General features: G+C 45.2%; 1 protein-coding gene across 2 annotated transcripts in view; it reads left to right on the top strand.

Moving 5' to 3' along the window:
- The window catches only part of LOC141271967 (uncharacterized), an 83,194-nt gene that overhangs the window by 44,922 nt on the left and 10,823 nt on the right, over nt 1-27,449 (top strand). Inside the window, exons 1-6 of one of the 2 annotated variants that reach the window (XM_073682220.1) lie at nt 6,165-6,233; nt 25,291-25,429; nt 25,559-25,738; nt 25,822-25,945; nt 26,024-26,121; nt 26,320-26,410. In XM_073682220.1, coding sequence (XP_073538321.1) covers nt 25,349-25,429; nt 25,559-25,738; nt 25,822-25,945; nt 26,024-26,121; nt 26,320-26,410 — 574 coding nt within the window. In that variant the 5' untranslated portion in view covers nt 6,165-6,233; nt 25,291-25,348. Of the gene's footprint in view, nt 1-6,164; nt 6,234-25,290; nt 25,430-25,558; nt 25,739-25,821; nt 25,946-26,023; nt 26,122-26,319; nt 26,411-27,449 lie in introns of those variants that run through there. The other variant, XM_073682221.1, reaches the window with a different exon arrangement.

Raw genomic sequence — 27,449 nt, 5'->3', positions numbered from 1 at the left:
TGCGTACTGTAATTTTATTAATTTTGCGAAAGTCCAACAGCCACAGGTGACTTAGAAGGTCTAATGTGACCGGCGGCCAAGCTTGTCTGTATGTATTCCTCCAAGGCCTTTCTCTCAGGGATAGTAAGATTAAATAAGCGACTCTTGGGAAGAGTAGCTCCAGGGACAAACTCAATAGTACAATCATAGTCCCTATGAGGAGGCAAAACTTGCAACTCCTCCTCAGAAAGAACCTTCCAAAAATCCTGAATAGGTACAGGTAATTCCCCTCTTTCCACAGCAGCAATGCGACCGTTACAACATTTATCATAACACTTAGGACTCCAAGACTTAATTTCATTGGTAGACCAGTCCAGTACAGGATTGTGCAGTTTTAACCAAGGTAACCCCAAAACCACTGGAGAAGGCAAATTATTTAATACCGCCAAATCCAAATTCTCTTGGTGAATACCATTTATGGTGAGGGGAAATTCAAAAACCTTGTGAGTAATACATTTCAAGGGAGAGCCATCAACAGCAACCACAGAAATAGGGGATGACAAAAGTTTGGATTCTAATTTAAATTTTTCCAAAAATCCCTCATCAATCACATTGAGTGTAGAACCACAATCCACAAATACCCGAAATTAAATCAACTCCTCCTGGAATGAGGTGCTTCCAGAAAGAAATACTCCTTTTAAGTTTAAACAGGCTATACGGGCGTAACTGACCTTTTTTTTTTCTTTGTTCAAACGAAGCACACAGTTCTTAATAAAGTGGTCAGATTTACCGCAATAAAAATATAATCCCTTAGCAAACCTGCGGTCTTTTTCCTGAGAGAGGGGTGACATCGCCCTAATCTCCATCGGTTCTCTACCTTCCGAGCAGACCCTCTGAAAACTAGGAGCTGCCATAGCAGTAGATTTCTCTTCATTAATCCTAGCACACAGTCTCCTGTCCACACGTATAGCTAATTGCATTGCCTCCTGCAAGGTTCCTGGTTTTGGGAAGGCAATCAGCAGATCCTTAACCCTTTCACCTAGACCTGCAAGAAACAGACATTTTAATGCCGAGTCATTCCATTCCACTTCAGCTGACCATCTTCTGAAGTATGTACAATAATTTTCCACATCACCTGATCCCTGCTTCAAACGTCTTAATTCAGTTTCAGCAGATGAGACTCGATCAGGATCATCATACAACAACCCCATAGCAGAAAAAAATCTTCCACAGACCTAAAACACAGATCATTAGGTGGTAGAGAAAAGGCCCATCCCTGTGGTTCTTTGCGCAAAAGTGACATTATAAACCCAATGCGCTGTGATTCATTCCCCGAGGATCTGGGTCTTAAACGAAAATATAATAAACAAGCGTTTTTAAAGGAAAAAAAATCTTGCTGTTTACCATAAAAAAAAAATCTGGCAGTCCTACCTTCGGTTCGACAAAATGCGCTCCAGAACAGCTACTCACGTGTTGCTGGAGCTCGGCCACCTCCAAAGACAGTCCCTGCAGGCGTTGAGCCAACTCCTTATCCGACACCATGCTGAAATCTGGATTTCTTTCCTTAGAGTGTTTTTTGGGCTGGACTTACTGTTACGAACTGCTACAAGTACTGAAGAAAGATAGGAAAACTGTCCCTACAATAGGACTAAGCTGATTCCCTATGATGCAGCGGGGGACCTGTTCCTTGTGAACAGACCCGCCTAAGTCCTCGGCTAGTCTGAACGCAGACCTATAGATATAAGGGAGGGGTCCCTACAAGAACTAAGGACTGGGATATAGTTGGACACCTCCTAGCAGAAATTGTAGCAGAGAAAAGACAAACAAACAAAAAGTACTAGTGGTCAAAAGACCAAGCAAACTACAGAGTAAGGTACAAGGCACCTGGCTAGCTTAAGAGTAAATGTAACACTGTAGTCCAGCAAGGCCAGAGCTGGATTATATAGACAGAAAGTCATGTGACCAACAAAATAGAAAAAGAACTAACAGGAGGGTTCTAACACCCGCCTCATCACAGCGACCCTTATGGGAGAGTCCTATCCCTAATATTTAAAACCTTACCGTTTGTCAAGTGACATACATGTGGATAAGGGCTGAGAGACTGAAGCACTAATGGAAGCAGAGACCTGGGAAGCAAGATGAATAAACTTTTCAGCTCAGGGAAAGGGCGGCCACACCCTCATATGCACTTGTACACATTAGACAGAAAAAACCTGAAGAACTGAACTGGAACATTTTTATCCACATGTATATCACTTGACAAATGGTAACGTATTTTAAAAAATAAGAGGTGACTGAATATTATTGATCAGCTTCTCTAGTGATTTAGGTTAGTGGACCCAATTAGAGGGTCTTCATGTAATATTTGTCTTTTCCTTGACTAAAATCGAGTAATTAGGATGAGATAGGCAAATATTCCCGCCTTTCTCTCAGGAGGTTTGATGATTTTATCTTTTGAATTAAAGGTTATGTTTTATAGAATACTCTCTACGCTATCTATATTTTGTTTTTGATACAAAACCTAAGAATGCAAAAGAACTGTGGAATGTAGTTCAGTTAGCTTGGACTGGAATATCTATTTGCAGGTGTCAGATGTTACTTGACTCCATGCAACACAGATGTACAGCATTTATCAGAAATAAAGGTTATACAGACAAACCAAATATTCATGTATATACCTGATTCAATTATGTATTTTATCAATATCGATGGGGAGTTGCTCTGAAAAATATCTCTCTCATGTGCCACAAAACAGGTTTGCATATGAGTGGGCGCATGCCGTCCCCATAGTGGTACCTGTAATTGTACATACATTTGATTTTTCAATATGAAACATTTGTGTGTAACAATGAATTCCAATAGAGTTAGAAGGAGCTCAGTCATGAGATGTTCTATATTACTTGAGCTAAGAAACCAACAGACAGCCTTAAGTCCATCTGTATGTCTGATGGATGTATACAGGGATTCAATGTCCGCAGTAACCATGATCATGTGCTTTTCTAAATGTAGTTGATCTAACCTACACAACGCCGTCTTTAATGAAAGAGGGTAGAGTGGAAACTAGTGGTTTCAAAAAGAAATCAATAACTTGGCAAGTTACTTCGCACAGCCAACAGCCCTGCATTACCAGCAACAATGGGCCAGTCTGGTGGGTCCAAGAGGTTTTTGTGTATGTTTGGAATCAACTAAAATGTGGGTAAATGTGGTTTTAAAACTAACATGGCTTCCATCAGTTTCTTTGGAATAATGTTGTCTCCAAATGTCTTAATCAAAATTTTGGAAAGCTGACTCTGAAAGGCTGTAAGGGGGTTTGCAGTTAAGTTTCTATAACATTTTTTGTCTGCCAGAAGTTTGTTGGCCTGTTTTTCATACATACTATGAGGCCAAATTACTAGATTTCCCACCTTGTCAGAAGACTTAAAGACAACATCATTCCAAGGCTGTAATTCCTGAAGTTCCTTTTTCTCAACTTTGCCAACATTAGACATCATATTGTGATTGGATAATTCATTTCAAGTCTGGTTGTGTCATTGCAATCTATGGCCCCTTCGGGGATTTGTCTGAACCTTATTTCAGGGGGATTCAAGCACAACCTCTGGACGCACTGCAGAAGCGCAGTTTGACAGGGATTTATATACTATTCTGTAGAATAGTGCAGTCTAGGGATCCGGCCATGGGAACTGCACGTCACAGGGCACGGTAATGTGCAGGGGAGGTGAGAAATATTTTAATTAAACAAGTAGGCACAAGAAATAAAAAGCAATTTCACAGCCACAAAACCTCTAATATGGGCCATACAGGTAAGTATAGATTCACATTTCTATCACCTGTATGCCCATATTAGAGGTCTGATAACTCCCAGGGGGTGACAGATTCCCTTTAATGGATGTTGGGAAGAATTATCAGAAATCCAGCTAACTTACAGGATTATTGCTAAATCAGAATTGTCTCCTATTTGTCAATGTTCTTCATCGTACTGTTTTGTTATATGTTCATGTTCTTACATGTTGGCGCTCTATAAATGAAATTATTATTATTATTACAGGTAAAACAGAAAAAATATCACAATACGTTGTATGTGATATGGCCTCCAGGGGTCTCACTACTCTATTATTGATGCCACTGTGTTATCATAACTTGTGGGTAGTTGTGCACCAGGAGACAGTCGTGTAATGTGAGCAAACATCCCCTTATTAGACAGTCTGGTATCAGCCCTGAAGCACAGAGTCAAGAGACGGACAAAGGCCACATTCACACATTCAGTATTTGGTCAGTACATCAGTATTTGTAAGACAAAATCAGGAGTGGGTGATAAATACAGAAGTGGTGACGTGTTTCTATTATACTTTTCCTCTGATTGTTCCACTCCTGATTTTGGTTTACAAGTACTGAGGTAAAATACTGACCAAACACTGAACATGTGAACATAGCTTTTCCTTTCTGAAGAGTCAATTTGCATATTTCCCAGAGGAGCATTGTGGCTTTAAAAGTCTCCTCACTGTTACATGATTAACGTGTCGCTGTCCGAAAGGAGAAATGTTACCCCTTGGATACCGGTCTACGCCTCTCACCCAGCCAAACCAGAACTCACACTTTGCACTGATGAGGGGCAGTAACCCGAAACACAGTCTGCAGATTGAGTTTCTGGTTCTTGCTTATATCCTAAATCATGTGATAAGGCTCGTTAAAGGGTCACTATTGATAGGATTGCTGCTTCTTGTAGGTGGTACTGGAGCTCTGGTCCTCTTCCTCTCTGAAGAAACAATTTGTATAGTCTATAGTCTAACAGCACATTACACTATCCTGTGTAACACAGACAAGGACTGATTGTTCTAACTCAACTTGTAGAAGTGACATTGTTCCTCACACGGCTCCATCCTCTCCCAATGCTGGTACACAGCGCCTCCGCTCCCTACTTGTCATACATACACAGTTCTGCCCCGTATAAGTTGTACACAAGTGTTTCTCCTATGTACACATGTGCTTCTGCTCCGTACACCTCGTACACACACAGATCCGCTCCGCACACCTCGTACACAGACACAGCTCTGCTCCGTACACGCCTCGTACACGAGCGGCTCCGCTCCATACACTTCGTACACGCGTGGCTCCTCTCTTCACACCTCGTACACACAGGTCTGCTCCGTACACCTCGTACACGAGCGGCTCCGCTCTGTACGCCTTGTACGCGCGCGGCTCCGCTCCGTACGCCTCATACGCGCGCTGCTCCGCTCCGTACACGCGCGGCTCCGCTCCGTACACCTCGTACACACGCGGCTCCTCTCCGTACACCTCGTACACACGCGGCTCAGCTCCATACACCTCGTACACACGCGGCTCAGCTCCGTACACCTCGTACACACGCGGCTCAGCTCCGTACACCTCGTACACACGCGGCTCAGCTCCGTACACCTCGTACACACGCGGCTCAGCTCCGTACACCTCGTACACACGCGGCTCAGCTCCGTACACCTCGTACACACGCGGCTCAGCTCCGTACACCTCGTACACACGCGGCTCAGCTCCGTACACCTCGTACACACGCGGCTCCGCTCCGTACACCTCGTACACACGCGGCTCCGCTCCGTACAACTCGTACACACGCGGCTCCGCTCCGTACAACTCGTACACACGCGGCTCCGCTCCGTACACCTCGTACAAGCGCGGCTCCGCTCCGTACACCTCGTACACACGCGGGCTCCGCTCCGTACACCTCGTCCACACGCGGCTCCGCTCCGTACACCTCGTACACACGCGGCTTCGCTCCGTACACCTCGTACACGCGCGGCTCCGCTCCGTACACCTCGTACACGCGCGGCTCCGCTCCGTACACCTCGTACACGCGCGGCTCCGCTCCGTACACCTCGTACACGCGCGGCTCCGCTCCGTACACCTCGTACACGCACGGCTCCGCTCCGTACACCTCGTACACGCGCGGCTCTGCTCCGTACACCTCGTACACACGCGGCTCCGCTCCGTACACCTCGTACACACGCGGCTCCGCTCCGTACACACGCGGCTCCGCTCCGTACACCTCGTACACACGCGGCTCCGCTACATCCACACTGTAAACCCCTCCTGACCCCACTCATAAACTTCACCTCATCCAGCACCATGACAACCAGCACAGCAGAGTCCTGCATCCACTGAGGCCCCTGATCATGTGACCCCTGACTCCTCCCCTCCTGTGACCTCATCACAGGTCCTGTGCGCACAGAACAGCCATATATGTGGTGGCGGCTCTGCAGGTGGAGGTATGTGGAGATTCCCCATTACTGGGGCAGGGGGTATTAACCCCTGAAGCACCAGTCCTAACTGTGGAGCTTTTGTTTGTCATTATTTTCATTGTCACATTGCCTCTGATATAAGGTGTTTGTTTTCCTTTGTTATAGTTGTCTGAGCCTTTGTCTTGGTCGGTATTCTATCTTGGCGCTGTTCTCGGGATCATATGATTTACTGGTTGAATAATGAGTGTGACACATCTGGTTCCTTCCACAGACTCCTCCCTTGTACATTTCCACTGATGTGCTTTGTGACAGCAGCTCCCTCTAAGCACTCTCCTCTTTTTGCATCTATTAATCTGTTTAGTTTTAGGGAAAAGTTGGCCCATAGAAATTATTGACTAACTTTTATATATATATTTTTTTGGGGGGGGAGGGGGAGACTTCTTTTTCTTATTTTACATGTTTTTTTGTCATTGATATTGTTCACCGTGCAGATTCACTTTTTCACTTGTTAGAATTTGTGACTATACTACATTTGTGTATTATTTTATTAAAAGGAAAGCATGTCAAAACCATAAAATACAACAATCACATAGTCAGAGGTCAAATCTGGGGTCAGATGACAGGAGGGTACGTCAAAAGCGAAGGGGAATCCACAAGAATAGTCATAACAAATCCTAGGTTCGGCAACAGGGTCAGAGGAAAGAGACAGAGCTAAGTAACCACATCCAGTTAAGCAGAGTTACAACTGACACATACCCCAAGCAGCTAGCCAGCTAAATACCTTGCAAATGATTTAAGGATGGTAGACACCTGGGGGAAACGCCCAGAGACTAAACCAGATAGGACAGCAGGGCTGACAATCAAAATGCTGACAGCTTAGCACACTCCAGATTCCATAGGGCGGCTGATCTGTCAATCACAGCGTACCTAGGCCACAATCAGTTATGAAACTGTGACACTTGCCAATCTCAACCACTTCTCTTCCGCTCTGCTCTGTTGATGGGGCATGGCTGCCCATGTCATGCTGATTTCAGTAAATAACCTGGCACTTAATTGACTCGTATATTCTTTTTGAATTTTTAATAATAAAGTAGTACAAAAAGCAGACGTTTCGGTCGTATAAGACTGTCATCGGTGTACTACAAAGATGAAAAAACAATAAGTATCACATAAATCGTTGCATATATCAGATACAGTGTTTATAAGACGACATCAAAACAAACGAAGTTGTCATAGACAATAAACTTATGAAATACAACATGGGAAATGGTCTGTCCTGTGTATATATATATATATATATACTTAACAAAAAAGTGTAAAACAACTGAAAATATGTCTTATATTCTAGGTTCTTCAAAGTAGCCACCTTTTGCTCTGATGACTGCTTTGCACACTCTTGGATTCTCTTGATGAGCTTCAAGAGGTAGTCACCGGAAATGGTCTTCCAACAATCTCGAAGGAGTTCCCAGAGATGCTTAGCACTTGTTGGCCCTTTTGCCTTCACTCTGCGGTCCAGCTCACCCCAAACCATCTCGATTGGATTCAGGTCTGGTGACTGTGGAGGCCAGGTCATCTGGCATAGCACCCCATCACTCTCCTTCTTGGTCAAATAGCCCTTACACATCCTGGAGGTGTGTTTAGGGTGATTGTCCTGTTGAAAAATAAATGATGGTCCAACTAAACACAAACCGGATGGAATAGCATGCCGCTGCAACATGCTGTGGTAGCCATGCTGGTTCAGTATGCCTTCAATTTTGAATAAATCCCCAACAGTGTCACCAGCAAAGCACCCCCACACCATCACACCTCCTCCTCCATGCTTCACGGTGGGAACCAGGCATGTAGAGTCCATCCGTTCACCTTTTCTGCGTCGCACAAAGACACAGTGGTTGGAACCAAAGATCTCAAATTTGGACTCATCAGACCAAAGCACAGATTTCCACTGGTCTAATGTCCATTCCTTGTGTTCTTTAGCCCAAACAAGTCTCTTCTGCTTGTTGCCTGTCCTTAGCAGTGGTTTCCTAGCAGCTATTTTACCATGAAGGCCTGCTGCACAAAGTCTCCTCTTAACAGTTGTTGTAGAGATGTGTCTGCTGCTAGAACTCTGTGTGGCATTGACCTGGTCTCTAATCTGAGCTGATGTTAACCTGCGATTTCTGAGGCTGGTGACTCGGATAAACTTATCCTCAGAAGCAGAGGTGACTCTTGGTCTTTCTTTCCTGGGGCGGTCCTCATGTAAGCCAGTTTCTTTGTAGCGCTTGATGGTTTTTGCAACTGCACTTGGGGACACTTTCAAAGTTTTCCCAATTTTTCGGACTGACTGACCATCATTTCTTAAAGTAATGATGGCCACTCGTTTTTCTTTACTTAGCTGATTTTTTCTTGCCATAATACAAATTCTAACAGTCTATTCAGTAGGACTATCAGCTGTGTATCCACCTGACTTCTGCACTACACAACTGATGGCCCCAACCCCATTTATAGGGCAAGAAATCCCACTTATTAAACCTGACAGGGCACACCTGTGAAGTGAAAACCATTTCCGGTGACTACCTCTTGAAGCTCATCAAGAGAATGCCAAGAGTGTGCCAAGCAGTCATCAAAGCAAAAGGTGGCTACTTTGAAGGACCTAGAATATAAGACATATTTTCAGTTGTTTCACACTTTTTTGTTAAGTATATAATTCCACATGTGTTAATTCATAGTTTTGATGCCTTCAGTGTGAATGTACAATTTTCAAAGTCATGAAAATACAGAAAAATCTTTAAATGAGAAGGTGTCTCCAAACTTTTGGTCTGTACTGTATATGCATATATATCTATTATATTTCAGGACTAAGGCGCAAACATACATGGGATGAGGGAGTATATTGACCCTAATGAACTCTATTGCTGACCGCTACCTAACAGTGGAGGTTGGCACCCTAATAGTAGATGCAATAGTGGTGCCCCTACTCAGCTGTTGTCTCTCCCTGTGCTGATACCCTATACATAAGATTATGGGAAGATGCTCCAGAGAACAAACTCACAGGAATGTCCCCTCAGTACATATAAAAGACCAGGTCCTAAGATATTAGAAACCAGACTTACCTAAGTGCACTTGGGTTCATTGTCACCAGTAAACAAGTGACGCCTCTACACATTTCCCCTCTAAATTAAGGTTCATCTGGAGGCCATTACTGCAACAGGATAGAATTTGGTCTGGACACAATCATTTAAAAGGAAGTAAAGAGATTACATCAAATCCTGTTTGGGGCAAGGAGAGACTGCTTAGTTGAACTACTTTGTCTCCTAACTAAACCGCTCCTGTGTGGCTCTCTTCAATTAGTAACTTAATCTCGCTCATGCGCAGAGTATTGCCACCATCTTTAATGATATTCAGTTCATGACACGATCCTGCGCACACGCAGAAATACTGCCAATTTGTTTGTATCATACAGGTGCATCCATAATCGCATGCACACGCGCACCACATAGCAGACATGGCAGGCCTTCATATTAATAAAATGTAAAGAGACCAATTATTTGGGCGCATAAACAATTATATTTCAGGGTCCATTTGAAAATTATGAATGTTTTACAATATAATATATACAGGTGCATCTCACGAAATTAGAATATCATCAAAAAGTTAATTTATTTCAGTTCTTCAATACAAAAAGTGAAACTCCTATATTATATAGGCATTACAAACAGAGTGATCTATTTCAAGTGTTTATTTCTGTTAATGTTGATGATTATGGCTTACAGCCCATGAAAACACAAAAGTCATTATCTCAGTAAATTAGAATACTTTTTAAAAACAGCTTAAAAAATGTTTTTAGAATCCGAAATGTTGGCCTACTGAAATGTATGTTCAGTAAATGCACTCAATACTTGGTCGGGGTTCCTTTTGCATCAAATACTGCATCAATGATGCGTGACATGGAGGAGATCAGCCTGTGGCACTGCTGAGGTGTTATGGAAGCCCAGATTACTTTGATAGCAGCCTTCAGCTCGTCTGCATTGTTGGGTCTGGTGCCTCTCATCTTCCTCTTGACAATACCCCATAGATACTCTGTGGGGTTAAGGTCAGGCGAGTCCGTTGGCCAATCAAGCACAGTGATACTGTTGTTTCTAAACCAGGTATTGGTACTTTTGGCAGTGTGGACAGGTGCCAAGTCCTGCTGGAGAATGAAATTTCCATCTTCAAAAAGCTTGTCGGCAGAGAGAAGCATGAAGTGCTCTAAAATTTCCTGGTTGACTGTTGCGCTGACTTTGGACTTGATAAAACAGAGTGGACCTACACCAGCAAATGGCATGGCTCCCCAAACTATCACTGATTGTGGAAACTTCACACTAGACCTCAAGCAGCTTGGACTGTGTGCCTCTCCACTCTTCCTCCAGACGCTGGGACCTTGATTTCCAAATGAAATGCAAAATTTTCTTTCCATTTACTTAGTGTCAATGACTGCCTTCTGGACATCTGTCAAGTCAGCAGTCTTCCCCGTGAATGTGGAGCCTACTGAAACAGACTAAGGGACCCTTTCCCCTCACCCATGACAGCACACCTTGAGAGAGGGATCCACCCCACCAAGGACAGGAAACAAAAGGGCGGTACCTCTCCCTCGCTTCAGTTTGGTTTCCTGTCCTTGATGGGAACCTGTCTGAAGAAGATGTCCATACTTACCTAGGTCTGTTCCGGTGTGGAAGAGCGGGCACCAGCCTGTGCACCGGGTTCCAGGTTCCAGAAGCGCCGTCCTTGGTTCCCTAGAGCCTTGTCCGAGCGTGCACAGGCGGTGAGGAGGGCTCCGGCTCCCCGCAGACGGCTGCGCTGTCCTCTCCCTGCCACAGGCTCCTGGCTGGCTGCACGGGAGCGGCGTCTTCCGGGTGTGACGCGCCTGACATCACGGCGTGGTGCATGCTGGGAGAGGCGTGCCCGATGAAGTCGGAGGGCGGCACCCGGATCTAGCATGGCGGCGCCCTGGAAGCGCTTGCCGGCCGGCTTTTTCAAACCTCGGCCGGCGGGCGTCAGGAGGGGGGAGGACACCTGCACCAGAGGAGGTTCCGAATGTGCCCTATTTAAGGTGGAGGGGTTGTTCTGGTCAAACGCTGCCTATACTCATGCTTGCGGTATAGCAGTTATGGCAGACCAGGACAGCCAGGAGCAGCAGCAGCTGACCCCTCCATCTCAACAACTCCAGCGGAAGAAGCAGTTGGACGCCTCTCACACGGACAGCCGCTCCAGCAATGGTAGCAGGAGAAGTAAGGTGTCGGACGCTTCAGGGCCATCCAGAAGGGATTCATCTTATGACCCGCCACAGCCTCTAAATCCGGTACCCTTTTGTGACTTCAGGGGTGAGTGATCTTCGTGAATGTCACTTAATAGTAATCGAAAGTTATTATGTGCTTCATTCCTTAGGAACCTAAGAAGAGTAGTGCCAAACAGAAGCACAGGGTTTGCGCCTTATGCCAAGTCCCCCTTTCCATAGATTGGCAGAAACAGCTTTGTGCTAGCTGTATTAACCAAACCATAGTGGAGAGCACCCCGAATTTTGCTTCTAATTTGAGGTCCGTAATCCGTACAGAGGTTCAAGATTCCCTGAAAGACTTACTTATGAGGAAAAAGAGATCCCATAAGGATATCTCCTCCGACTGTGATTCATCATCCTCCTCTTCATCAGACAGTGGTAGGCCCTGTTTCCCTATTGAGGGTACTGACAAGTTGGTCAGAGCAGTCAGATCTACCATGGGGTTGAGGGAGGAAAAGGCAGCCAGGTCCCTGGAAGACATTATGTTCGCAGGCCTGGAGGAAAAAAAGAGACGCTCCTTTCCAGTGAATCCTGAAATTCAGACCCTTATAGACCGGGAATGGAGGAAGCCTGAGAAATCGGGAGTGTTGCCCTCATCCTCTAAAAGAAGGTACCCCTTTGAGGATAGTGTCTCTGGGTCCTGGGATAAAATTCCTAAAGTTGACGGGTCTGTTGCCCGATCATCCAAAAAATCGTCCCTACCCCTGGAAGATTCGGGCAGTCTAAAAGATGCTCTAGATAAGAAGGCAGATTCCTTCCTGCTTCACACCTGGGAAGCGGCGGCAGGGGGCCTGAAACCAGCAGTAGCGGGCACTTGTGTCGCTAGGTCACTCATGGTGTGGCTTCAACAATTAGAAGACCAGCTCAAGGATAAAAAGATATCCAGAGATAAAATCCTCTCCAATCTACCTTTACTACAAGCAGCGTTCGCTTTCCTTGCCGACTCCTCAGCGGATTCGGTTAACCCTAGAACGCATACCTGGGGCCTCGCAGGCCCGCCCTGTTCATTGTTTTCTATTTTCTGCAAGATTACTTTAGTTAGAATTTTGAAACTCTAGGTATTCCTCAGGTATATAGTTTTGTCATTTTTGTTTGAGTTATTCCATGTTATTTGCACACGGGCCTAAAAGGTCCCAGGTATGTGAAAATGTAGATTTTTATGGTCATGCGTTCTAGGGTTAAACTCGCTTCCAGGTCTGCTAACTTATGTAATGCTGCCAGACGAGCCCTGTGGCTCACGGTTTGCCCAGGAGACCTGCAGTCTAAACATAAACTATGTTCCATTCCTCGTAATGGTAAACTCTTGTTTGGCCAAAAACTGGACGAGCTTTTGGAGAAGGCTGTCGACAGGAAGAGAGGTTTCCCAGGGTTCACGGGGGACACAAAAAGGTCCTACTTTCGGAGGAAGTATCAACCTCAAAAGTCTAAATCAGCTGATAGAGAACCAGACTTTCAAGATGGAATCAGTGAACTCGACAGTAAAACTCCTACACCACAATTGTTTCATGGCAGTTATCGACCTAAAAGATGCCTATTATCACGTACCAATCCATCCAGACTACCAGAAGTACAAGAGGGTAGCCCTATTCATCCTAGGAGAATTGAGGCATTTCCAATTTACTGCCCTACCTTTTGGACTCTCGATAGCACCGAGATTGTTTACAAAGGTTATAGCGGAGGTGACAGCTTTTCTCCGAATCAAAAACATGGTGATTGTACCCTACTTGGATGACTTTCTGGTAATAGGGAAATCGGAGGACCAGTGTTCTTGTTCCTGGTTCAGTTCCTGTCTGAACAGTGTCCTAGCCAGTTACCTGTTTGTCTCTATGTCTGAACCTTCCCTTTTCCTGCAGTGTCTGAACCTGCTTCTGACTCCAACTCGTCTCTGTACTTCTGTTTGTGAGTTTTGTGTCCACTCGCTACTTCATTGTAAGTACCTTGTGTGTATCTGGTTCTGCTTGTCCCGTTTCCCTGCCTCCGTATCTATCTCCTGTGTTCTAACTATCTTCCTGTATTTTCCAGTCTGTTCCATGTGAACAGAGCCCTGTCCTGTCTGCCTGCACCTTCTGCTCTGTTCTGCTCTGCTTGTTCACCGCACCTGCGAGTTTTGCTCTGCTCTGCTTGTTCACCGCACCTGCTCTTCCGCTCTGCTCTGCTTGTTCACCGCACCTGCGGTTTTGCTCTGCTCTGCTTATTCACCGCACCTGCGTTTTTGCTCCGCTCTGCTTGTTCACCGCACCGGCGGTTTCGCTCTGCTCTGCTTGTTCACCACATCTGCGGTTTCACTCTGCTCTGCTGTCCACCGCACCTGCGGCTCCGGGCGTAAAGCCTTGAAGAGTCAGTGTCTGATTCCCGTCCGACAACTCCAGAATCTGGTTTGGGCATTGTCAGCGGAAGGACGAGCCCTACTCAGAAACAGTCAAAATATGTCTGTACAAATTAAGCTCCAGATTGGAGCATTATACATGAAGAAGTTCACATTCCAGGTGCTGTCTGGTTTACCCACAGGTCGTCCAGAGCCGAGAGATCTAGTGCCCGCTCAGGTCTGGAGATCCTGCATGGTGTTTCCTGGGGGACTGCTGAGGTACAAGGGGTGTCCAGTCCCCATATCTTCAGGACAGTCAGCCGTGTCTTCTTCTTCTTCTTCACCAGATCTGCTAGTCGCTGACTCGCTGTGCGCTGAAGTCTCCGAAGGAAGGGAAGCGGAGGCATTGTCCCCACACAGTCTCGACGATTGTACCAATGATCTGGCTTTAGGCACTGCCCCGCCTCGCAGACGTGTCATCTCAGAAACCAGACTGAAGTTGGTCCCTAAGCTAGGATCCTCTATCTCTAACAAATCTGGCAATAAGTCCATCAAGGCGGTGGCTACCTCCAAGTCTATGCACCCCTCCAACCAGGCGGAGGACCTCCAGTTGCCTCCTGAATCCTCCGGGGTGCTATCTGATAACAAATGGAGAGAGACTTTTCTGCACCCTGTACCTGGTACTTCGCCCACTTCATCCAGTAAGCTTGGCAAAGTGTACGTCAAGGCGGTGGTTACCCCCGAGTCTCTGCACCCCTCCAACCTGGTGGAGGATCTCCAGTTGTCCTGTGAATCTTTTGGGGTGCTATCCGATTTTAACAAATGGAGAGAGACTTTCCTGTGTCTTGTTCCTGGTACTTCACTCACTTCATCTGTTGCTGAGGATGGCTCGATGGGAGGAAGCATCCTAATCACCAAGATGGTGAGACCAGTTTCGTTCCCTCTAGTGGACAGAAGAGGTAATCTTCTTGAAGAGAAGGATCGGCCTCCAAAATCTCTGCAGAAAATCCTTGCAGGCTTGAAGAAGAGGGGCCTAAAGGGGGGGTACTGTAACATCCCTGGCGGCGTGCTGGCATGACTTACCACCTCCCACCATGCAAGACCGCCATCTTACCTATCAATCCAGGCTGCACACTTTGCTCCAGTACCTGCTGTGTCTCTTGTCTGATTGCTTAGGGCGGCGATGCGGCTACTGCCTGATTCTTATAGTTACTGTGTGCACACTCCTAATGCCTCCCCAGCCTATTGCTGTGAGTCACTGGATACTTATACCCCCTCCACCCAGTAAGGGGTGCCTGAGCAACACTTTCATTCAGTGTGTTCTGTGCAACTGAGTTGCCAGATCCTGTCCTGTATCTTGTCTGTTCCGCCACCCTGGGGGCTGTATACCCAGGCCTGTTGCCTGTATCTGTGACTTCGTCTGTTTCCGCCACCCTGGGGGCTGAGTTCCCAGGCTCGTTCCTGTATCTTGTTCCTGGTTCAGTTCCTGTCTGAACAGTGTCCTAGCCAGTTACCTGTTTGTCTCTATGTCCGAACCTTCCCTTTTCCTGCAGTGTCTGAACCTGCACCTAACTCCAACTCGTTGTCTCTGTACTTCTGTTTGTGAGTTTTGTGTCCACTCGCTACTTCATTGTAAGTACCTTGTGTGTATCTGGTTCTGCTTGTCCCGTTTCCCTGCCTCCGTATCCACCTCCGGGGTGTTCTAACTATCTTCCTGTATTTTCCAGTCTGCTCCATGTGAACAGAGCCCTGTCCTGTCTGCCTGCACCTTCTGCTCTGTTCTGCTCTGCTTGTTCACCGCACCTGCGGGTTTTACTCTGCTCTGCTTGTTTACCGCACCTGCGGTTCCGCTCTGCTCTGCTTGTTCACCGCACCTGCGGTTCCGCTCTGCTCTGCTTGTTCACCGCACCTGCGGTTCCGCTCTGCTCTGCTTGTTCACCGCACCTGCGGTTCCGCTCTGCTCTGCTTGTTCACCGCACCTGCGGTTTCGCTCCGCTCTGCTTGTTCACCGCACCTGCGGTTCCGCTCCGCTCTGCTTGTTCACCGCACCTGCGGTTCCGCTCCGCTCTGCTAGTTCACCGCACCTGCGGTTTCGCTCCGCTCTGCTTGTTCACCACACCTGCGGTTTTGCTCTGCTCTGGTTGTTCACCGCACCTGCGGTTTTGCTCCGCTCTGCTTGTTCACCGCACCTGCGGTTTTGCTCTGCTCTGCTTGTTCACCGCACCTGCGGTTTTGCTTCGCTCTGCTTGTTCACCACACCTGCTTTTTTGCTCCGCTCTGCTTATTCACCGCACCGGCGGTTTAGCTCTGCTCTGTTTGTTTACCGCCCCGGCGGTTTCGCTCTGCTCTGCTTGTTCACCGCACTAGCGGTTTCGCTCTGCTCTGCTTGTTCACCGCATTGGCGGTATCGCTCTGCTCTGCTTGTTCACCGCATCTGCGGTTTCGCTCTGCTCTGCTGTCCACCGCACCTGCGGCTCCGTTCCTGTGTCCCAGTCTCTACTGGTCCCTATCCTGCGTGCGTTCCTACCTGCCAGTACACGCCTGTCTGCATGCCTGCCGTGCCTGCCAGTGCCCACCTGTCTGCATGCCTGCCGTGCTTGCCAATACCCACCTGTCTTCATACCAGCCGTGCCTGCCAGTACCCACCTGTCTGTATGCCAGCCTAACCTGCCTGTTCCTGCATTCCCCGGTGTGGGTCAACAGCTGCGACCGGGTTCTGACCTGGAGTAGCACCTGGTCCCTCTGCTCGGTTCCTCCATGGTTCACGGAGTCGACTGAGCCGCCGTGTGACCTTGATCGGACCGAGTTGATACTTAGTTACGCCCCTCCAGGCACTCCTCGGTTCATGGTCCAGTGGGACTAACTGGCGTGAGCGTAACACTATCCCCCTCAAGGACTCAGATCTTTCTGGGCTTGACCCTAAATTCCCAACTCCAATCCTGCTTCCTCCCGGAAGACAAGGTTTGCAAAATAATCAGCTTGGTCTCAAGGGCCATAAAGTCTCCAGTGATGTCCCTGAGAGGAGCAATGTCCCTACTGGGCTCCATGACTTCCTGTCTCCCAGCAGTCAAATGGGCCCAAGGTCATATGAGGCTTTTTCAGTGGGAGGTCCTGTCAGCGCAAAAATCCTTCAACGGACATTTAGAAAAAAGACTATCTCTTTCTTTGGAGACAGTAGACTCCCTCTCATGGTGGACAAACAGGGAGAATCTGACCTCAGGCTGCAGTGGTCCAGACCAGTCGACCATACAATTACAACAGATGCAAGTGGCTCCGGCTGGGGGGGTCATCTAGCAGATCTCTCGGTTCAGGGGCTCTGGCTACGTCACGAAATAGGGACATCATCGAACCTAAAAGAGCTTTTAGCAGTGGAGAAATCCCTGATAGGCTTACTTCCCCACATACAGGGTCGCCATGTCCAGATCAGGTCCGACAATCGGACGACAGTAGCTTATATAGATCATCAAGGAGGAACAAGATCACTCTCCCTTATGGTAGTAGCAAACAGAATCCTGCAACTAGCAGAAAAGCATCTCCCATCCCTCAGTGCTCTTTACATCCGGAGGGTAGAAAATTCAAGGGCAGATTTCCTCAGTCGCCACACTTGAAGACAAGGAGAGTGGGCTCTAAACCCGATAGTCTTCCAACAGATTATCCAACTATGGGGGTCACCAGACATAGATTTGTTCGCCACCAGGGCGAACACGAAGGTGGAGAGATTCTGTTCACTAGATCCAGCAGAGAATCCCTATGCTGTAGACACTCTACAGATACCCTGGAAGTTCAGGAAGGCCTACGCTTTTCCACCAATAGTAATGATCCCAGCAGTTGTGAGGAAAATTCGGGAGGAGGGGCAAGGATAATTCTGATAGCCACGTTTTGGCCAAAAAGACCCTGGTTCTCCCTGCTTCTCCTAATGTCGGTTTTGGATCCCTGGGTCCTGCCGGACAGACTGGACCTTCTCATTAAGGGGCCGATGTTCCATGCACAAGCCAAAGGTTTCCATCTGGCTGCTTGGAATTTGAGAGGATGTTACTGAGCAATAGGGGGTTTTCACCAGGCTTAGTTTCCACCCTGTTGGGTAGTAGGAAGTCCATAACAACTAAGATTTATAGCAGAATCTCTGGAAAATTCCTGGATCTTATAGACTCCTCGTTGTCGGATAAACCTCCAATTAAAGATGTCCTAGAGTTTTTACAGAAGGGACGTGACCTGGGGTTAGCTACGGGAACACTTAAAGTTCAGGTGTCCGCCCTAGGGGCACTATATAATTGTAATCTGGCGGGGAACATGTTGGTCTCTAAATTCATTAAATCCTGTTCCAAAGCTAAGCCAGTTCGGGCTCTGAGTTCCTCCCTGGGACCTGAATTTGGTTTTAAATGCACTCTCTGGTGACCCATTTGAACCCCAGCAGGTTATCTCTCCAAAGTTCCTCACCCTCAAAACCATTCTTCTAGTGGCCCTAACATCGGCCCGTAGGGTGAGTGACCTGCAGGCCCTTTCTGTTAATCCCCCATACACCCAAATTCATGATGACCGGGTCGTCCTACGTACAGATCCAGCATACCTTCCGAAAGTAGTTTCCAGATTCCACTGTAATCAAGAGATTGTGCTTCCCTCATTCTGCAGTAACCCGAAAAACCCAGGGGAGGTTAGATTCCACAATCTAGATGTTAGAAGGGCTTTACTACGGTACATAGACATGACTAGTCAGTGGAGGAAGGACAACTCCTTGTTTCTGGCCTTTCAAGGGAGTAGGAAAGGTCACGGGGTGTCAAAGGGAACTATTTCTAGGTGGCTTAGGGAGGCCATTTGTCTAGCTTACATATCTACAGGTGTTCCGGAACCGGACGGTATTAAAGTTCATTCCACCAGAGCTGTAGCGACCTCCTGGGCAGAGAGAGCAGACATCTCGATTGACCAGATATGTAAAGCTGCTACTTGGTCTGCACCATCCACCTTCTACAAACACTATCGGTTGGATCTATCCTCCTCTGACCTTACCTTTGGGAGAAGGGTACTTCAGGCGTTGGTCCCTCCCTAGGGTGCTCATATTCTCCAAAATTATCTTAAGGTATGCTGTCATGGGTGAGGGGAAAACACCAAGGTTAATTACCGGTAGCCGGTTTTTCCTGAACCCATGACAGCACCCGTAGTCCCCCCCCCTGTCTCTTTCTCACACCCTGGTGAACACTTTACGTTTTGGGTGACTATATGTGTGTGTGTGTGTGTAATATATATATAATGTGTTGGTTATGTGTCTAACCTTTTCTGGAGGTCCTCTCAATGCTCTGTAATCCAACTGAAGCAAGGGAGAGGTACCGCCCTTTTATTTCAGACGGTTTCCTGTCCTTGGTGGGGCAGATCCCTCTCTCAAGGTGTGTTGTCATGGGTTCAGGAAAAAAACGGCTACCGGTAAGTAATCTTGGTGTTCTTAAATGCTTAGGAAGCCTTTGCAGGTGTTTTCTTTGTTAATTATTCCAAATTACTGAGATAATGACTTTTGTGTTTTCATTGGCTGTAAGCCATAATCATCAACATTAACAGAAATAAACACTTGAAATAGATAACTCTGTTTGTAATGACTCAATATAATATATGAGTTTCACTTTTTGTATTGAAGAACTGAAATAAATTAACTTTTTGATGATATTTTAATTTAGTGAGATGCACCTGTATATCAGGTCACACTCTCGGGTAGCCACTTGGAACACAAGCCACAGGATTTTTTTTATATCACACACGGAAGTAGTGTTTATTTCCACTGGTTGTACAGTACCAAAAATAAAACCATAAACATAAAATCCCTAGCCTTGTCCAGGTGCAAACTGAACAATACGGACCCTGGCTGTTCAGACACTGCTAAGCTAGCCCCAGCTTTGCCACCTGTAGGGTTTTTCTAAGAAGCAGGAAGTAGCTTCATGAAAGGACCGTCTCCTGAGGGAGTGTGAGTCTGCTGGATGAAGCAGAATTGAGTGTGCTACTGGTGGTACCAGCCAAGAAGATAGCTGTAGCTGAGAGAGAGGTCTTGGCAGGGTCTCTCTTTGAATAGAGTGACTGGGGAGTCAATCAGTCTGCTGGATGTAGCAGAAGCAAGAATCCCTTTCTGAGAAGAGTCTGCACAGGTCCTGTGCAGAGAAACCACAAGTATCAGTGGTTACAATGGACAGTAGCTGTTTTGTTTGACGGAGCTTGGCCTAGCTCAGCAGTGTATGAGTAGCCAGGGTCTTTTCTTTTTAGTTTGCGACTGGACAAGGCTATGGAATTATGCTTATGATTTTGTTTTGGTGCTGTGCCTGTGGAAAGCAATAAAATTGCATGTGTTTGGACAAAAACAGCACTGTGTGAACGCTACCTAAGGCCTAATGTCTAATGCCTACCAGAGAGAGTGAATCTCTAATATATAAGAGATATATACACTGCTCAAAAAAATAAAGGGAACACTTAAACAACAGAATATAACTCCAAATAAATCAAACGTCTGTGAAATCAAACAACAACAAGCAACACTGATTGACAATCAATTTCACATACTGTTGTGCAAATGGAATAGACTATAGATGGAAATTATTGGCAATTATCAAGACACCCTCAATAAAGGAGTGGGTTTGCAGGTGTGGACCACAGACCACATCTCAGTACCAATGCTTTCTGGCTGATGTTTTGGTCACTTTTGAATGTTGGTTGTGCTTTCACACTCATGGTAGCATGAGCCGGACTCTACAACCCACAGAAGTTGCTCAGGTAGTGCAGCTCATCCAGGATGGCACATCAGTGCAAGCTGTGGCAAGACTGTTTGCTGTGTCTGTCAGCGTAGTGTTTAGAGGCTGGAGGCGCAACCAGGAGACAGGCCAGTACACCAGGAGACGTGGAGGGGGCCATAGGAGGGCAACAACCCAGCAACAGGACCGCTACCTCTGCCTTTGTGCATGGAGGAACTGGAGAAGCACTGCCAGAGCCCTGCAAAATGACCTCCAGCAGGCCAAAAATGTGCATTTGCCTGCACAAACGGTTAGAAACCGACTCCATGAGGGTGGTATGAAGGCCCGACGTCCACAGATGGGGGTTGTGCTCACTGCCCAACACCGTGCAGGACGCTTGGCACTTGCCACAGAACACCAGGATTGGTAAAGTCGCCACTGGCGCCCTGTGCTCTTCACAGATGAAAGCAGGTTCACACTGAGCAGACGTGACAGAGTCTGGAGATGCCGTGGAGAGCGATCTGCTGCCTGCAACATCCTTCAGCATGACCAGTTTGGCAGTGGGTCAGTAATGGTGTGGGGTGGCATTTCTTTGGAGGGCCGCACAGCCCTCCATGTGCTCGCCAGAGGTAGCCTGGCTGCCATCAGGTACCGAGATGAGATCCTTAGACCCCTTGTGAGACCATATGCTGGTGCGGTTGGCCCTGGGTTCCTCCTAATGCAGGACAATGCCAGACCTCATATGGCTGGAGTGTGTCAGCAGTTCCTGCAAGATGAAGGCATTGAAGCTATGGACTGGCCCGCCCGTTCCCCAGACTTGAATCCGATTGAGCACATCTGGGACATCATGTCTCGCTCCATCCACCAACGTCACGTTGTACCATAGACTGTCGAGGAGTTGGCGGATGCTTTAGTCCAGGTCTGGGAGGAGTTTCCACAGGAGACCATCCACAACCTCATCAGGAGCATGCCCAGGCATTGTAGGGAGGTCATACAGGCACGTGGAGGCCACACACAATACTGAGCCTCATTTTGACTTGTTTTAAGGACATTACATCAAAGTTGGATCAGCCTGTAGTGTGTTCTTCCACTTTAATTTTGGGGGTGACTCCAAATCCAGGCCTCCATTGGTTAATAAATTTGATTTCCATTGATGATTTTTGTGTGATTTGTTGTCAGCACATTCAACTTTGTACAGAACAAAGTATTCAATGAGAATATTTCATTCATTCAGATCTAGGATGTGTTATTTGAGTGTTCCCTTTATTTTTTTGAGCAGTGGAGATATATATATATATATATAATACATACATAGTTGTGCTCAAAAGTTTACAGCAGAATTTTTCCTTTCTTGGCCTTGTTTCACAGAGTATGAATAATAACAAAAAAACTTTCTCTCCACTCATGGTTATTGGTTGGGTGAAGCCATTTATAGTCAAACTACTTTGTTTTCTCTTTTTAAAACTTAATGACAACCAAAAACATCCAAATGACCCTGATCACATACCATGGTGTTTTTGGCCTGATAACATGTACAGAATTTTACACAAATGGGTTTGAATGGCTACTAAAGGTAACATCCTCACCTGTGACCTGTTTGCTTGTAATCAGTGTGTGTGCATAAAAGCTGAGTGAGTTTCTGGGATCCATTCACTCTTGCATCTTTCATCCAGCCACTGACGTTTCTGGATTGTGAGTCATGGGGAAAGCAAAAGAATTGTCAACGGATCTATGGGAAAAGGTAGTTGAACTGTATAACACAGGAAAGGGATACAAAACAATATCCAGGGAATTGATAATGCTAGTCAGCAGCGTTCAAACTGTGATTAACAAATGGAAAATCAGGGGCTCTGTAAAAACCAAACCACGGCGAAGTAGACCAACAAAAATTTCGGCCTCAACTGCCAGGAAAATTGTTTAGGATGCAAAGAAAAACCCACAAATAACAGTGTGGCTGTTTCAAGTTGCACAGTAAGGCTGAAGAAAAGTGGGCTGCATGGTCAAGTCACCAGAAGAAAGCCATTATTGCAAAAATGCCACAAAGTATCTCGCCTACAATACAAACAGCACAGAGACAAGCCTCAAAACTTCTGGAACAAGGTAATTTGGAGTGATGAGACCAAAATTGAACTTTTTGGCCACAACCATAAATGTTACATTTGGAGAGAGGTCAACAAGGCCTATGATGAAAGGAACACCATTCCTACAGTAAAGCACGGAGGGGGATCGCTGATGTTTTGGGGATGTGTGAGCTACAAAGGCACAGGAAACTTGGTAAAAGTTGAAGGAAAGATGAATGCAGCATGTTATCAGCAAATACTGGAGGCAAATTTGCACTCATCAGCCCGGAAGCTGTGCATGGGACGTACTTGGACGTTCCAACATAACAACGATCCAAAACACAAGGCCAAGTCGACTTGTCATTGGCTACAGCAGAACAAAGTGAAGGTTCTGGGGTGGCCATCTCAGTCTCCTGACCTCAATATCATTGAGCCACTCTGAGGAGATCTCAAGCGCGCAGTTCATGCTAGACAGCCAAGGAATTTACAGGAACTGGAGGCTTTTTGCCAAGAAAAATGGGCAGCTTTACCATCTGAGAAAATAAAGAACCTCATCCACAACTACCACAGAAGACTTCAAGCTGTCAATGATGTTAGAGGGGGTAATACATGGTATTAAGAACTGGGGTATGTGAACTTTTGATAAGGGTCATTTGGATGTTTTTGGTTGTCATTAAGATTTAAAAAGAGAAAACACAGTAGTTTGACAATAAATGGCTTCACCCAACAAATAACCAATAGTGGAGAAAAAGTTTTTTTGTTATCATTCATATTCTCTGAAACAAGGTCAAGAAAGGAAAAATTCTGCCGGGGTATGTAAACTTTTGAGCACAACTGTATACAGGTGCATCTCACTACATTAGAATATCATCTAATCATCAATATTAACAGAAATAAACACTTGAAATAGATCACTCTGTTTATAATGACTCTATATAATATGAGTTTCACTTTTTGTATTGAAGAACTGAAATAAATTAACTTTTTGATGATATTCTAATTTAGTGAGATGCACCTGTATATATGTATGTAGAGATTAGCATGTGTGACACAGGTCACTATAAACAATGGCACAAATAACAGTGTTTTTTTACAAGCCAATATATGAAAAATAGCAGGAAAACAGATAAGTTACAAATCACACCCCTATGGGGCACAGATGATGTATCTTCAAGATGAAATACCAAAATTCTGGAAAACAACCAGAAGATAAATGTTCATTTAATCCTGTTGAAGCTAAAGAATCAAACCTATATCCACTGACATTCTTTCTGCAAGATTTTTTTGTTCCAATCCCCTTTTCTTGGAGATGGAGCTACAACCTCACTTGGACAAAAAGATATATCCTTGATATCCCTCTTATGTAAAGTCCTAATGTGTCGAGAGATGGGTGTGTCCCTAGAATGTCTTACGCTCATATGTTCACCTATGTGTTTTCTGAATTCCCGCTTAGTCTTTCCAACATAGTTGAGGAGACAAGTAGAAGTTGCCAAATAGACCACTCCTTTAGTTTTACAATTTGCAAAAATCACTCATATTGAATGGTCTACCTGAAAACACACCAGAGAATATCTTTCATGGTTCTACTCGCTCACAAAAAGTAGTTTCTATATCTGAAAGTCCCTCAGATTTTACGATCAAGCCAGGTACCAGGCTATTGTGGTCTCCTATAATTGTGTACCAATTGGTTCCTTAGGAAAGTCTTTTCCTGAAAGTGATACTAGGTCTAGGGGTAAGGACATTTCTCAAATTCATAAGAATCCCCCAATGTTTTATTATGATTGCCGATACACAACTTGCCTGATTATTAAACGTGCCTATTATCCTAAAAGGACCATCCTTCCTTTGTTGTTCATACGTTCCCAAAAGAGACTGCCTATCTCTACTTAAAGCCTGTTTAAAGGCTAAATTAAGGACATTAATGGGATAACCTTTCTGTAGGAATCTAGTCTTAAGATCTAGTCTTAGTAATGATTTCTACATACAAGCTATGTGAGCAGTTTTTCCTCATACATAAATATGGCCCTTTGGGGGTTCCTCTCTTCAGCGGGGCGCCACTATTGCGTCCACAACTAGGGTGCCAACCTCCACGGTTATATAGCTGTCAGCAATAGGGTGCATTAAGGTCAGGTCATTATATCTACTCATCCTATATATGTTTGATCCTTGGTCCTTAGAGATTTATATATACTGTATTTATCTATTTTTTGGTGTTGTTGAGTGGTATTTTAATATACTGTAAATCTAATCAAGTAATTTTAACAATAAGGGAAATACATACTATGCTTCACTCATTAATGCATCCATGATTTTGTTTGGCCTTGTCAGCAGCTGCCTGACACTGCTCACTAAAGTTGAGTTTGCCGTCCACCCGGTTACCCAAGACCGATTTACCCAGTGTTTTATCATTTATTGCAACTTTTACTTTTTATAAAGGTATACATTTCTTGAAAACAGACAAGCTGGCAATTGATATTCTCCTGACTTGCTATGTCAACTTCACAAAATTTTATGACAAATAGAAATTCTGTTTTTGTGCATAACAATTAGATACAAGCTGAGATTTATACACAAAAACAATGTAAACATAATATTTATACTACAATTATCTATAGCAAACTGAGGCCATGTAATATGTGTAAGTTATCCATAAAAATTATATTTAAAATTTATACTGCAAACTAAAAACCAAGTATAGGATGAAAATGTTTTTACTGTTTCTATTCAGTATCTGATCCTCTCAGTGGAGATCTTCTATATAAGAGAATTTTCCTGATTGACCGTCAATGATGGATAGGGACAGGGACAAGATGGCGGAGAGGATATTACACCTCACCCTAGAGATCCTCTTCCGGCTTACTGGAGAGGTGAGAGATTCTGATGACGTCACATTACATCATTCTTATCTATGGGAATAACCGATGGACAGAACTGGAGAGGTGAGGACTCTGGAAATGTCTGTAGTGAGATTTATTAATGTGTCTCTCCATAACCAGGATTACACAGTAGTGAAGAAGACCTCTAGTGAGCGCTGTCAGGACCCTGTGTCTGAGGGATGGGGAAGACCCCTGAGCCCAATCTCGGGGCCTCCACCTCAGCCCCTGATACATGAGGACATCAATGACCAGAAGATCCTAGAACTCACCTACAAGATGATTGAGCTGCTGACTGGAGAGGTGACACTGCTGGGAATGCTGAGACATAATACAGTAACGCTATGAAGGGATCAGGGGGATGACGGTATCATTGTATGTGTCAGGTTCCTATAAGGTGTCAGGATGTCACTGTCTATTTCTCCATGGAGGAGTGGGAGTATTTAGAAGAACACAAAGATCTGTACAAGGACGTCATGATGGAGGTTCCCCAGCCCATCACATCACCAGGTAATAGGACGAAATACACACGGCCTATAATTATCTGTATGTAAAGAATGAATTCAGTCCTGTATGTGTTTCCTCTAGTTCTATTCAGTAAGAGGACAACACCAGAGCGATGTCCCTGTCCTCTTCTTCCTCATGACTGTAAACAAGAAGATCCCAATGTTCCTCAGGATCATCAGGTAGATGGAGAGAAGTTCTCATGAGATCTCCCCTATGATGTGTAGATGGTTGTGAAGGTCTTGTGCTCAGTCTTGTTTTATCCACCAGTATTATATGTTTTATACTTGTGTAATGAGAACGGTGGAGATGGCAGGATTAGAGCTGATCATAGATGTGACTTCTCCATCTGTCTATGACTTTTACAATCTTTGTTTTAGGGTGAAGATCTGCCCCATATTAATACTACAGAGACATATGTGATGGGTGATGAGCTTTGTAAAGAGGAGATTCCTACAGATAGCTGCACAGGTCAGTAGTAACCTCTAATTTGCACTCACAGGCTGATCCAATTTTTTGTTGGAAATTTAATTTGTTACATTTGTACCTATCAGAAAAATCTGATTTGTAAATTAAAAACATGCTGTTTTACACTCCTTTTATTAACATGTTTTTAACTGCAATGTTTCCATTAGTAAAATTTACATGACAATTATTTCACTCAGAAAATAAATATAGTGACGATCTACATACATTCTGTTAATAATAATATAATAATAATCTTTATTTATATAGCGCCAACATATTCCGCAGCGCTTTACAATTCAGAGGTTCATATACAACAGTCATAAGTAACATAGCTAAAGATAATACAATAATTAAAGCAAAAATAACGACCCTGCTCGTAAGAGCTTACAATCTACAAATTCTGTTCTGGATGTTTACCATGTGATCGCTGCAGTAAATTACTGGGGATGGCAGAGATGGGTCAGTCACTGCTGCCGTCAGTGATTGTCTGCAGCAGTTACATGCCCACCTGGCCGGAGGTCAGTAGGGTGCTAGGCAGCTGATCGGTGAGTACCTTTAATATAAATCATGCTGGGTGATATTTGAAAAAGCTGCACACAAAAAAAACAATTAAGAGTGCACAGCCCTTTTGATCTTCTACACTGGTTCCTAAGATATTTCTTCTACACAACAGCTTTTACACTTCACAGAAAAAATAGTTTTTCTGCATTAATGGAGGCCACCGGGGACAAGAAACAAACTGATAAATATTACATGACAAACTACAAGAAATAGTGGATTACTGTAGACCCGGTGGACTGAGGTCAGAGGATATTTAGATTGAAAACTCGTCTTTAAGACGTCAGCATTGACAGAACCCAGAATCGTTCCTCTGGTCCACCAACCTTTCCAGTGAACTAAATTCTGTAGAGAACCTCTTACTGTTCTGAAATCAGTTGATTTTAGCAGAGTAAACCTTACACCTATTTTTGGTAGACAACCACACCTTGTCTTCTACACTAAAAAAGATACCCAGATCTCCCCTTGCCAGTTGCTTTCTTCT

The sequence above is a fragment of the Phyllobates terribilis genome, unplaced genomic scaffold (assembly GCF_046119375.1).
Source record: "Phyllobates terribilis strain yellow unplaced genomic scaffold, ASM4611937v1 Scaffold_5__5_contigs__length_657084704, whole genome shotgun sequence".
Taxonomy (NCBI): Eukaryota; Metazoa; Chordata; class Amphibia; order Anura; family Dendrobatidae; genus Phyllobates; species Phyllobates terribilis.
Note: the sequence above shows the minus strand (reverse complement) of the source record. Positions and strands in the feature narration are given on the sequence as shown.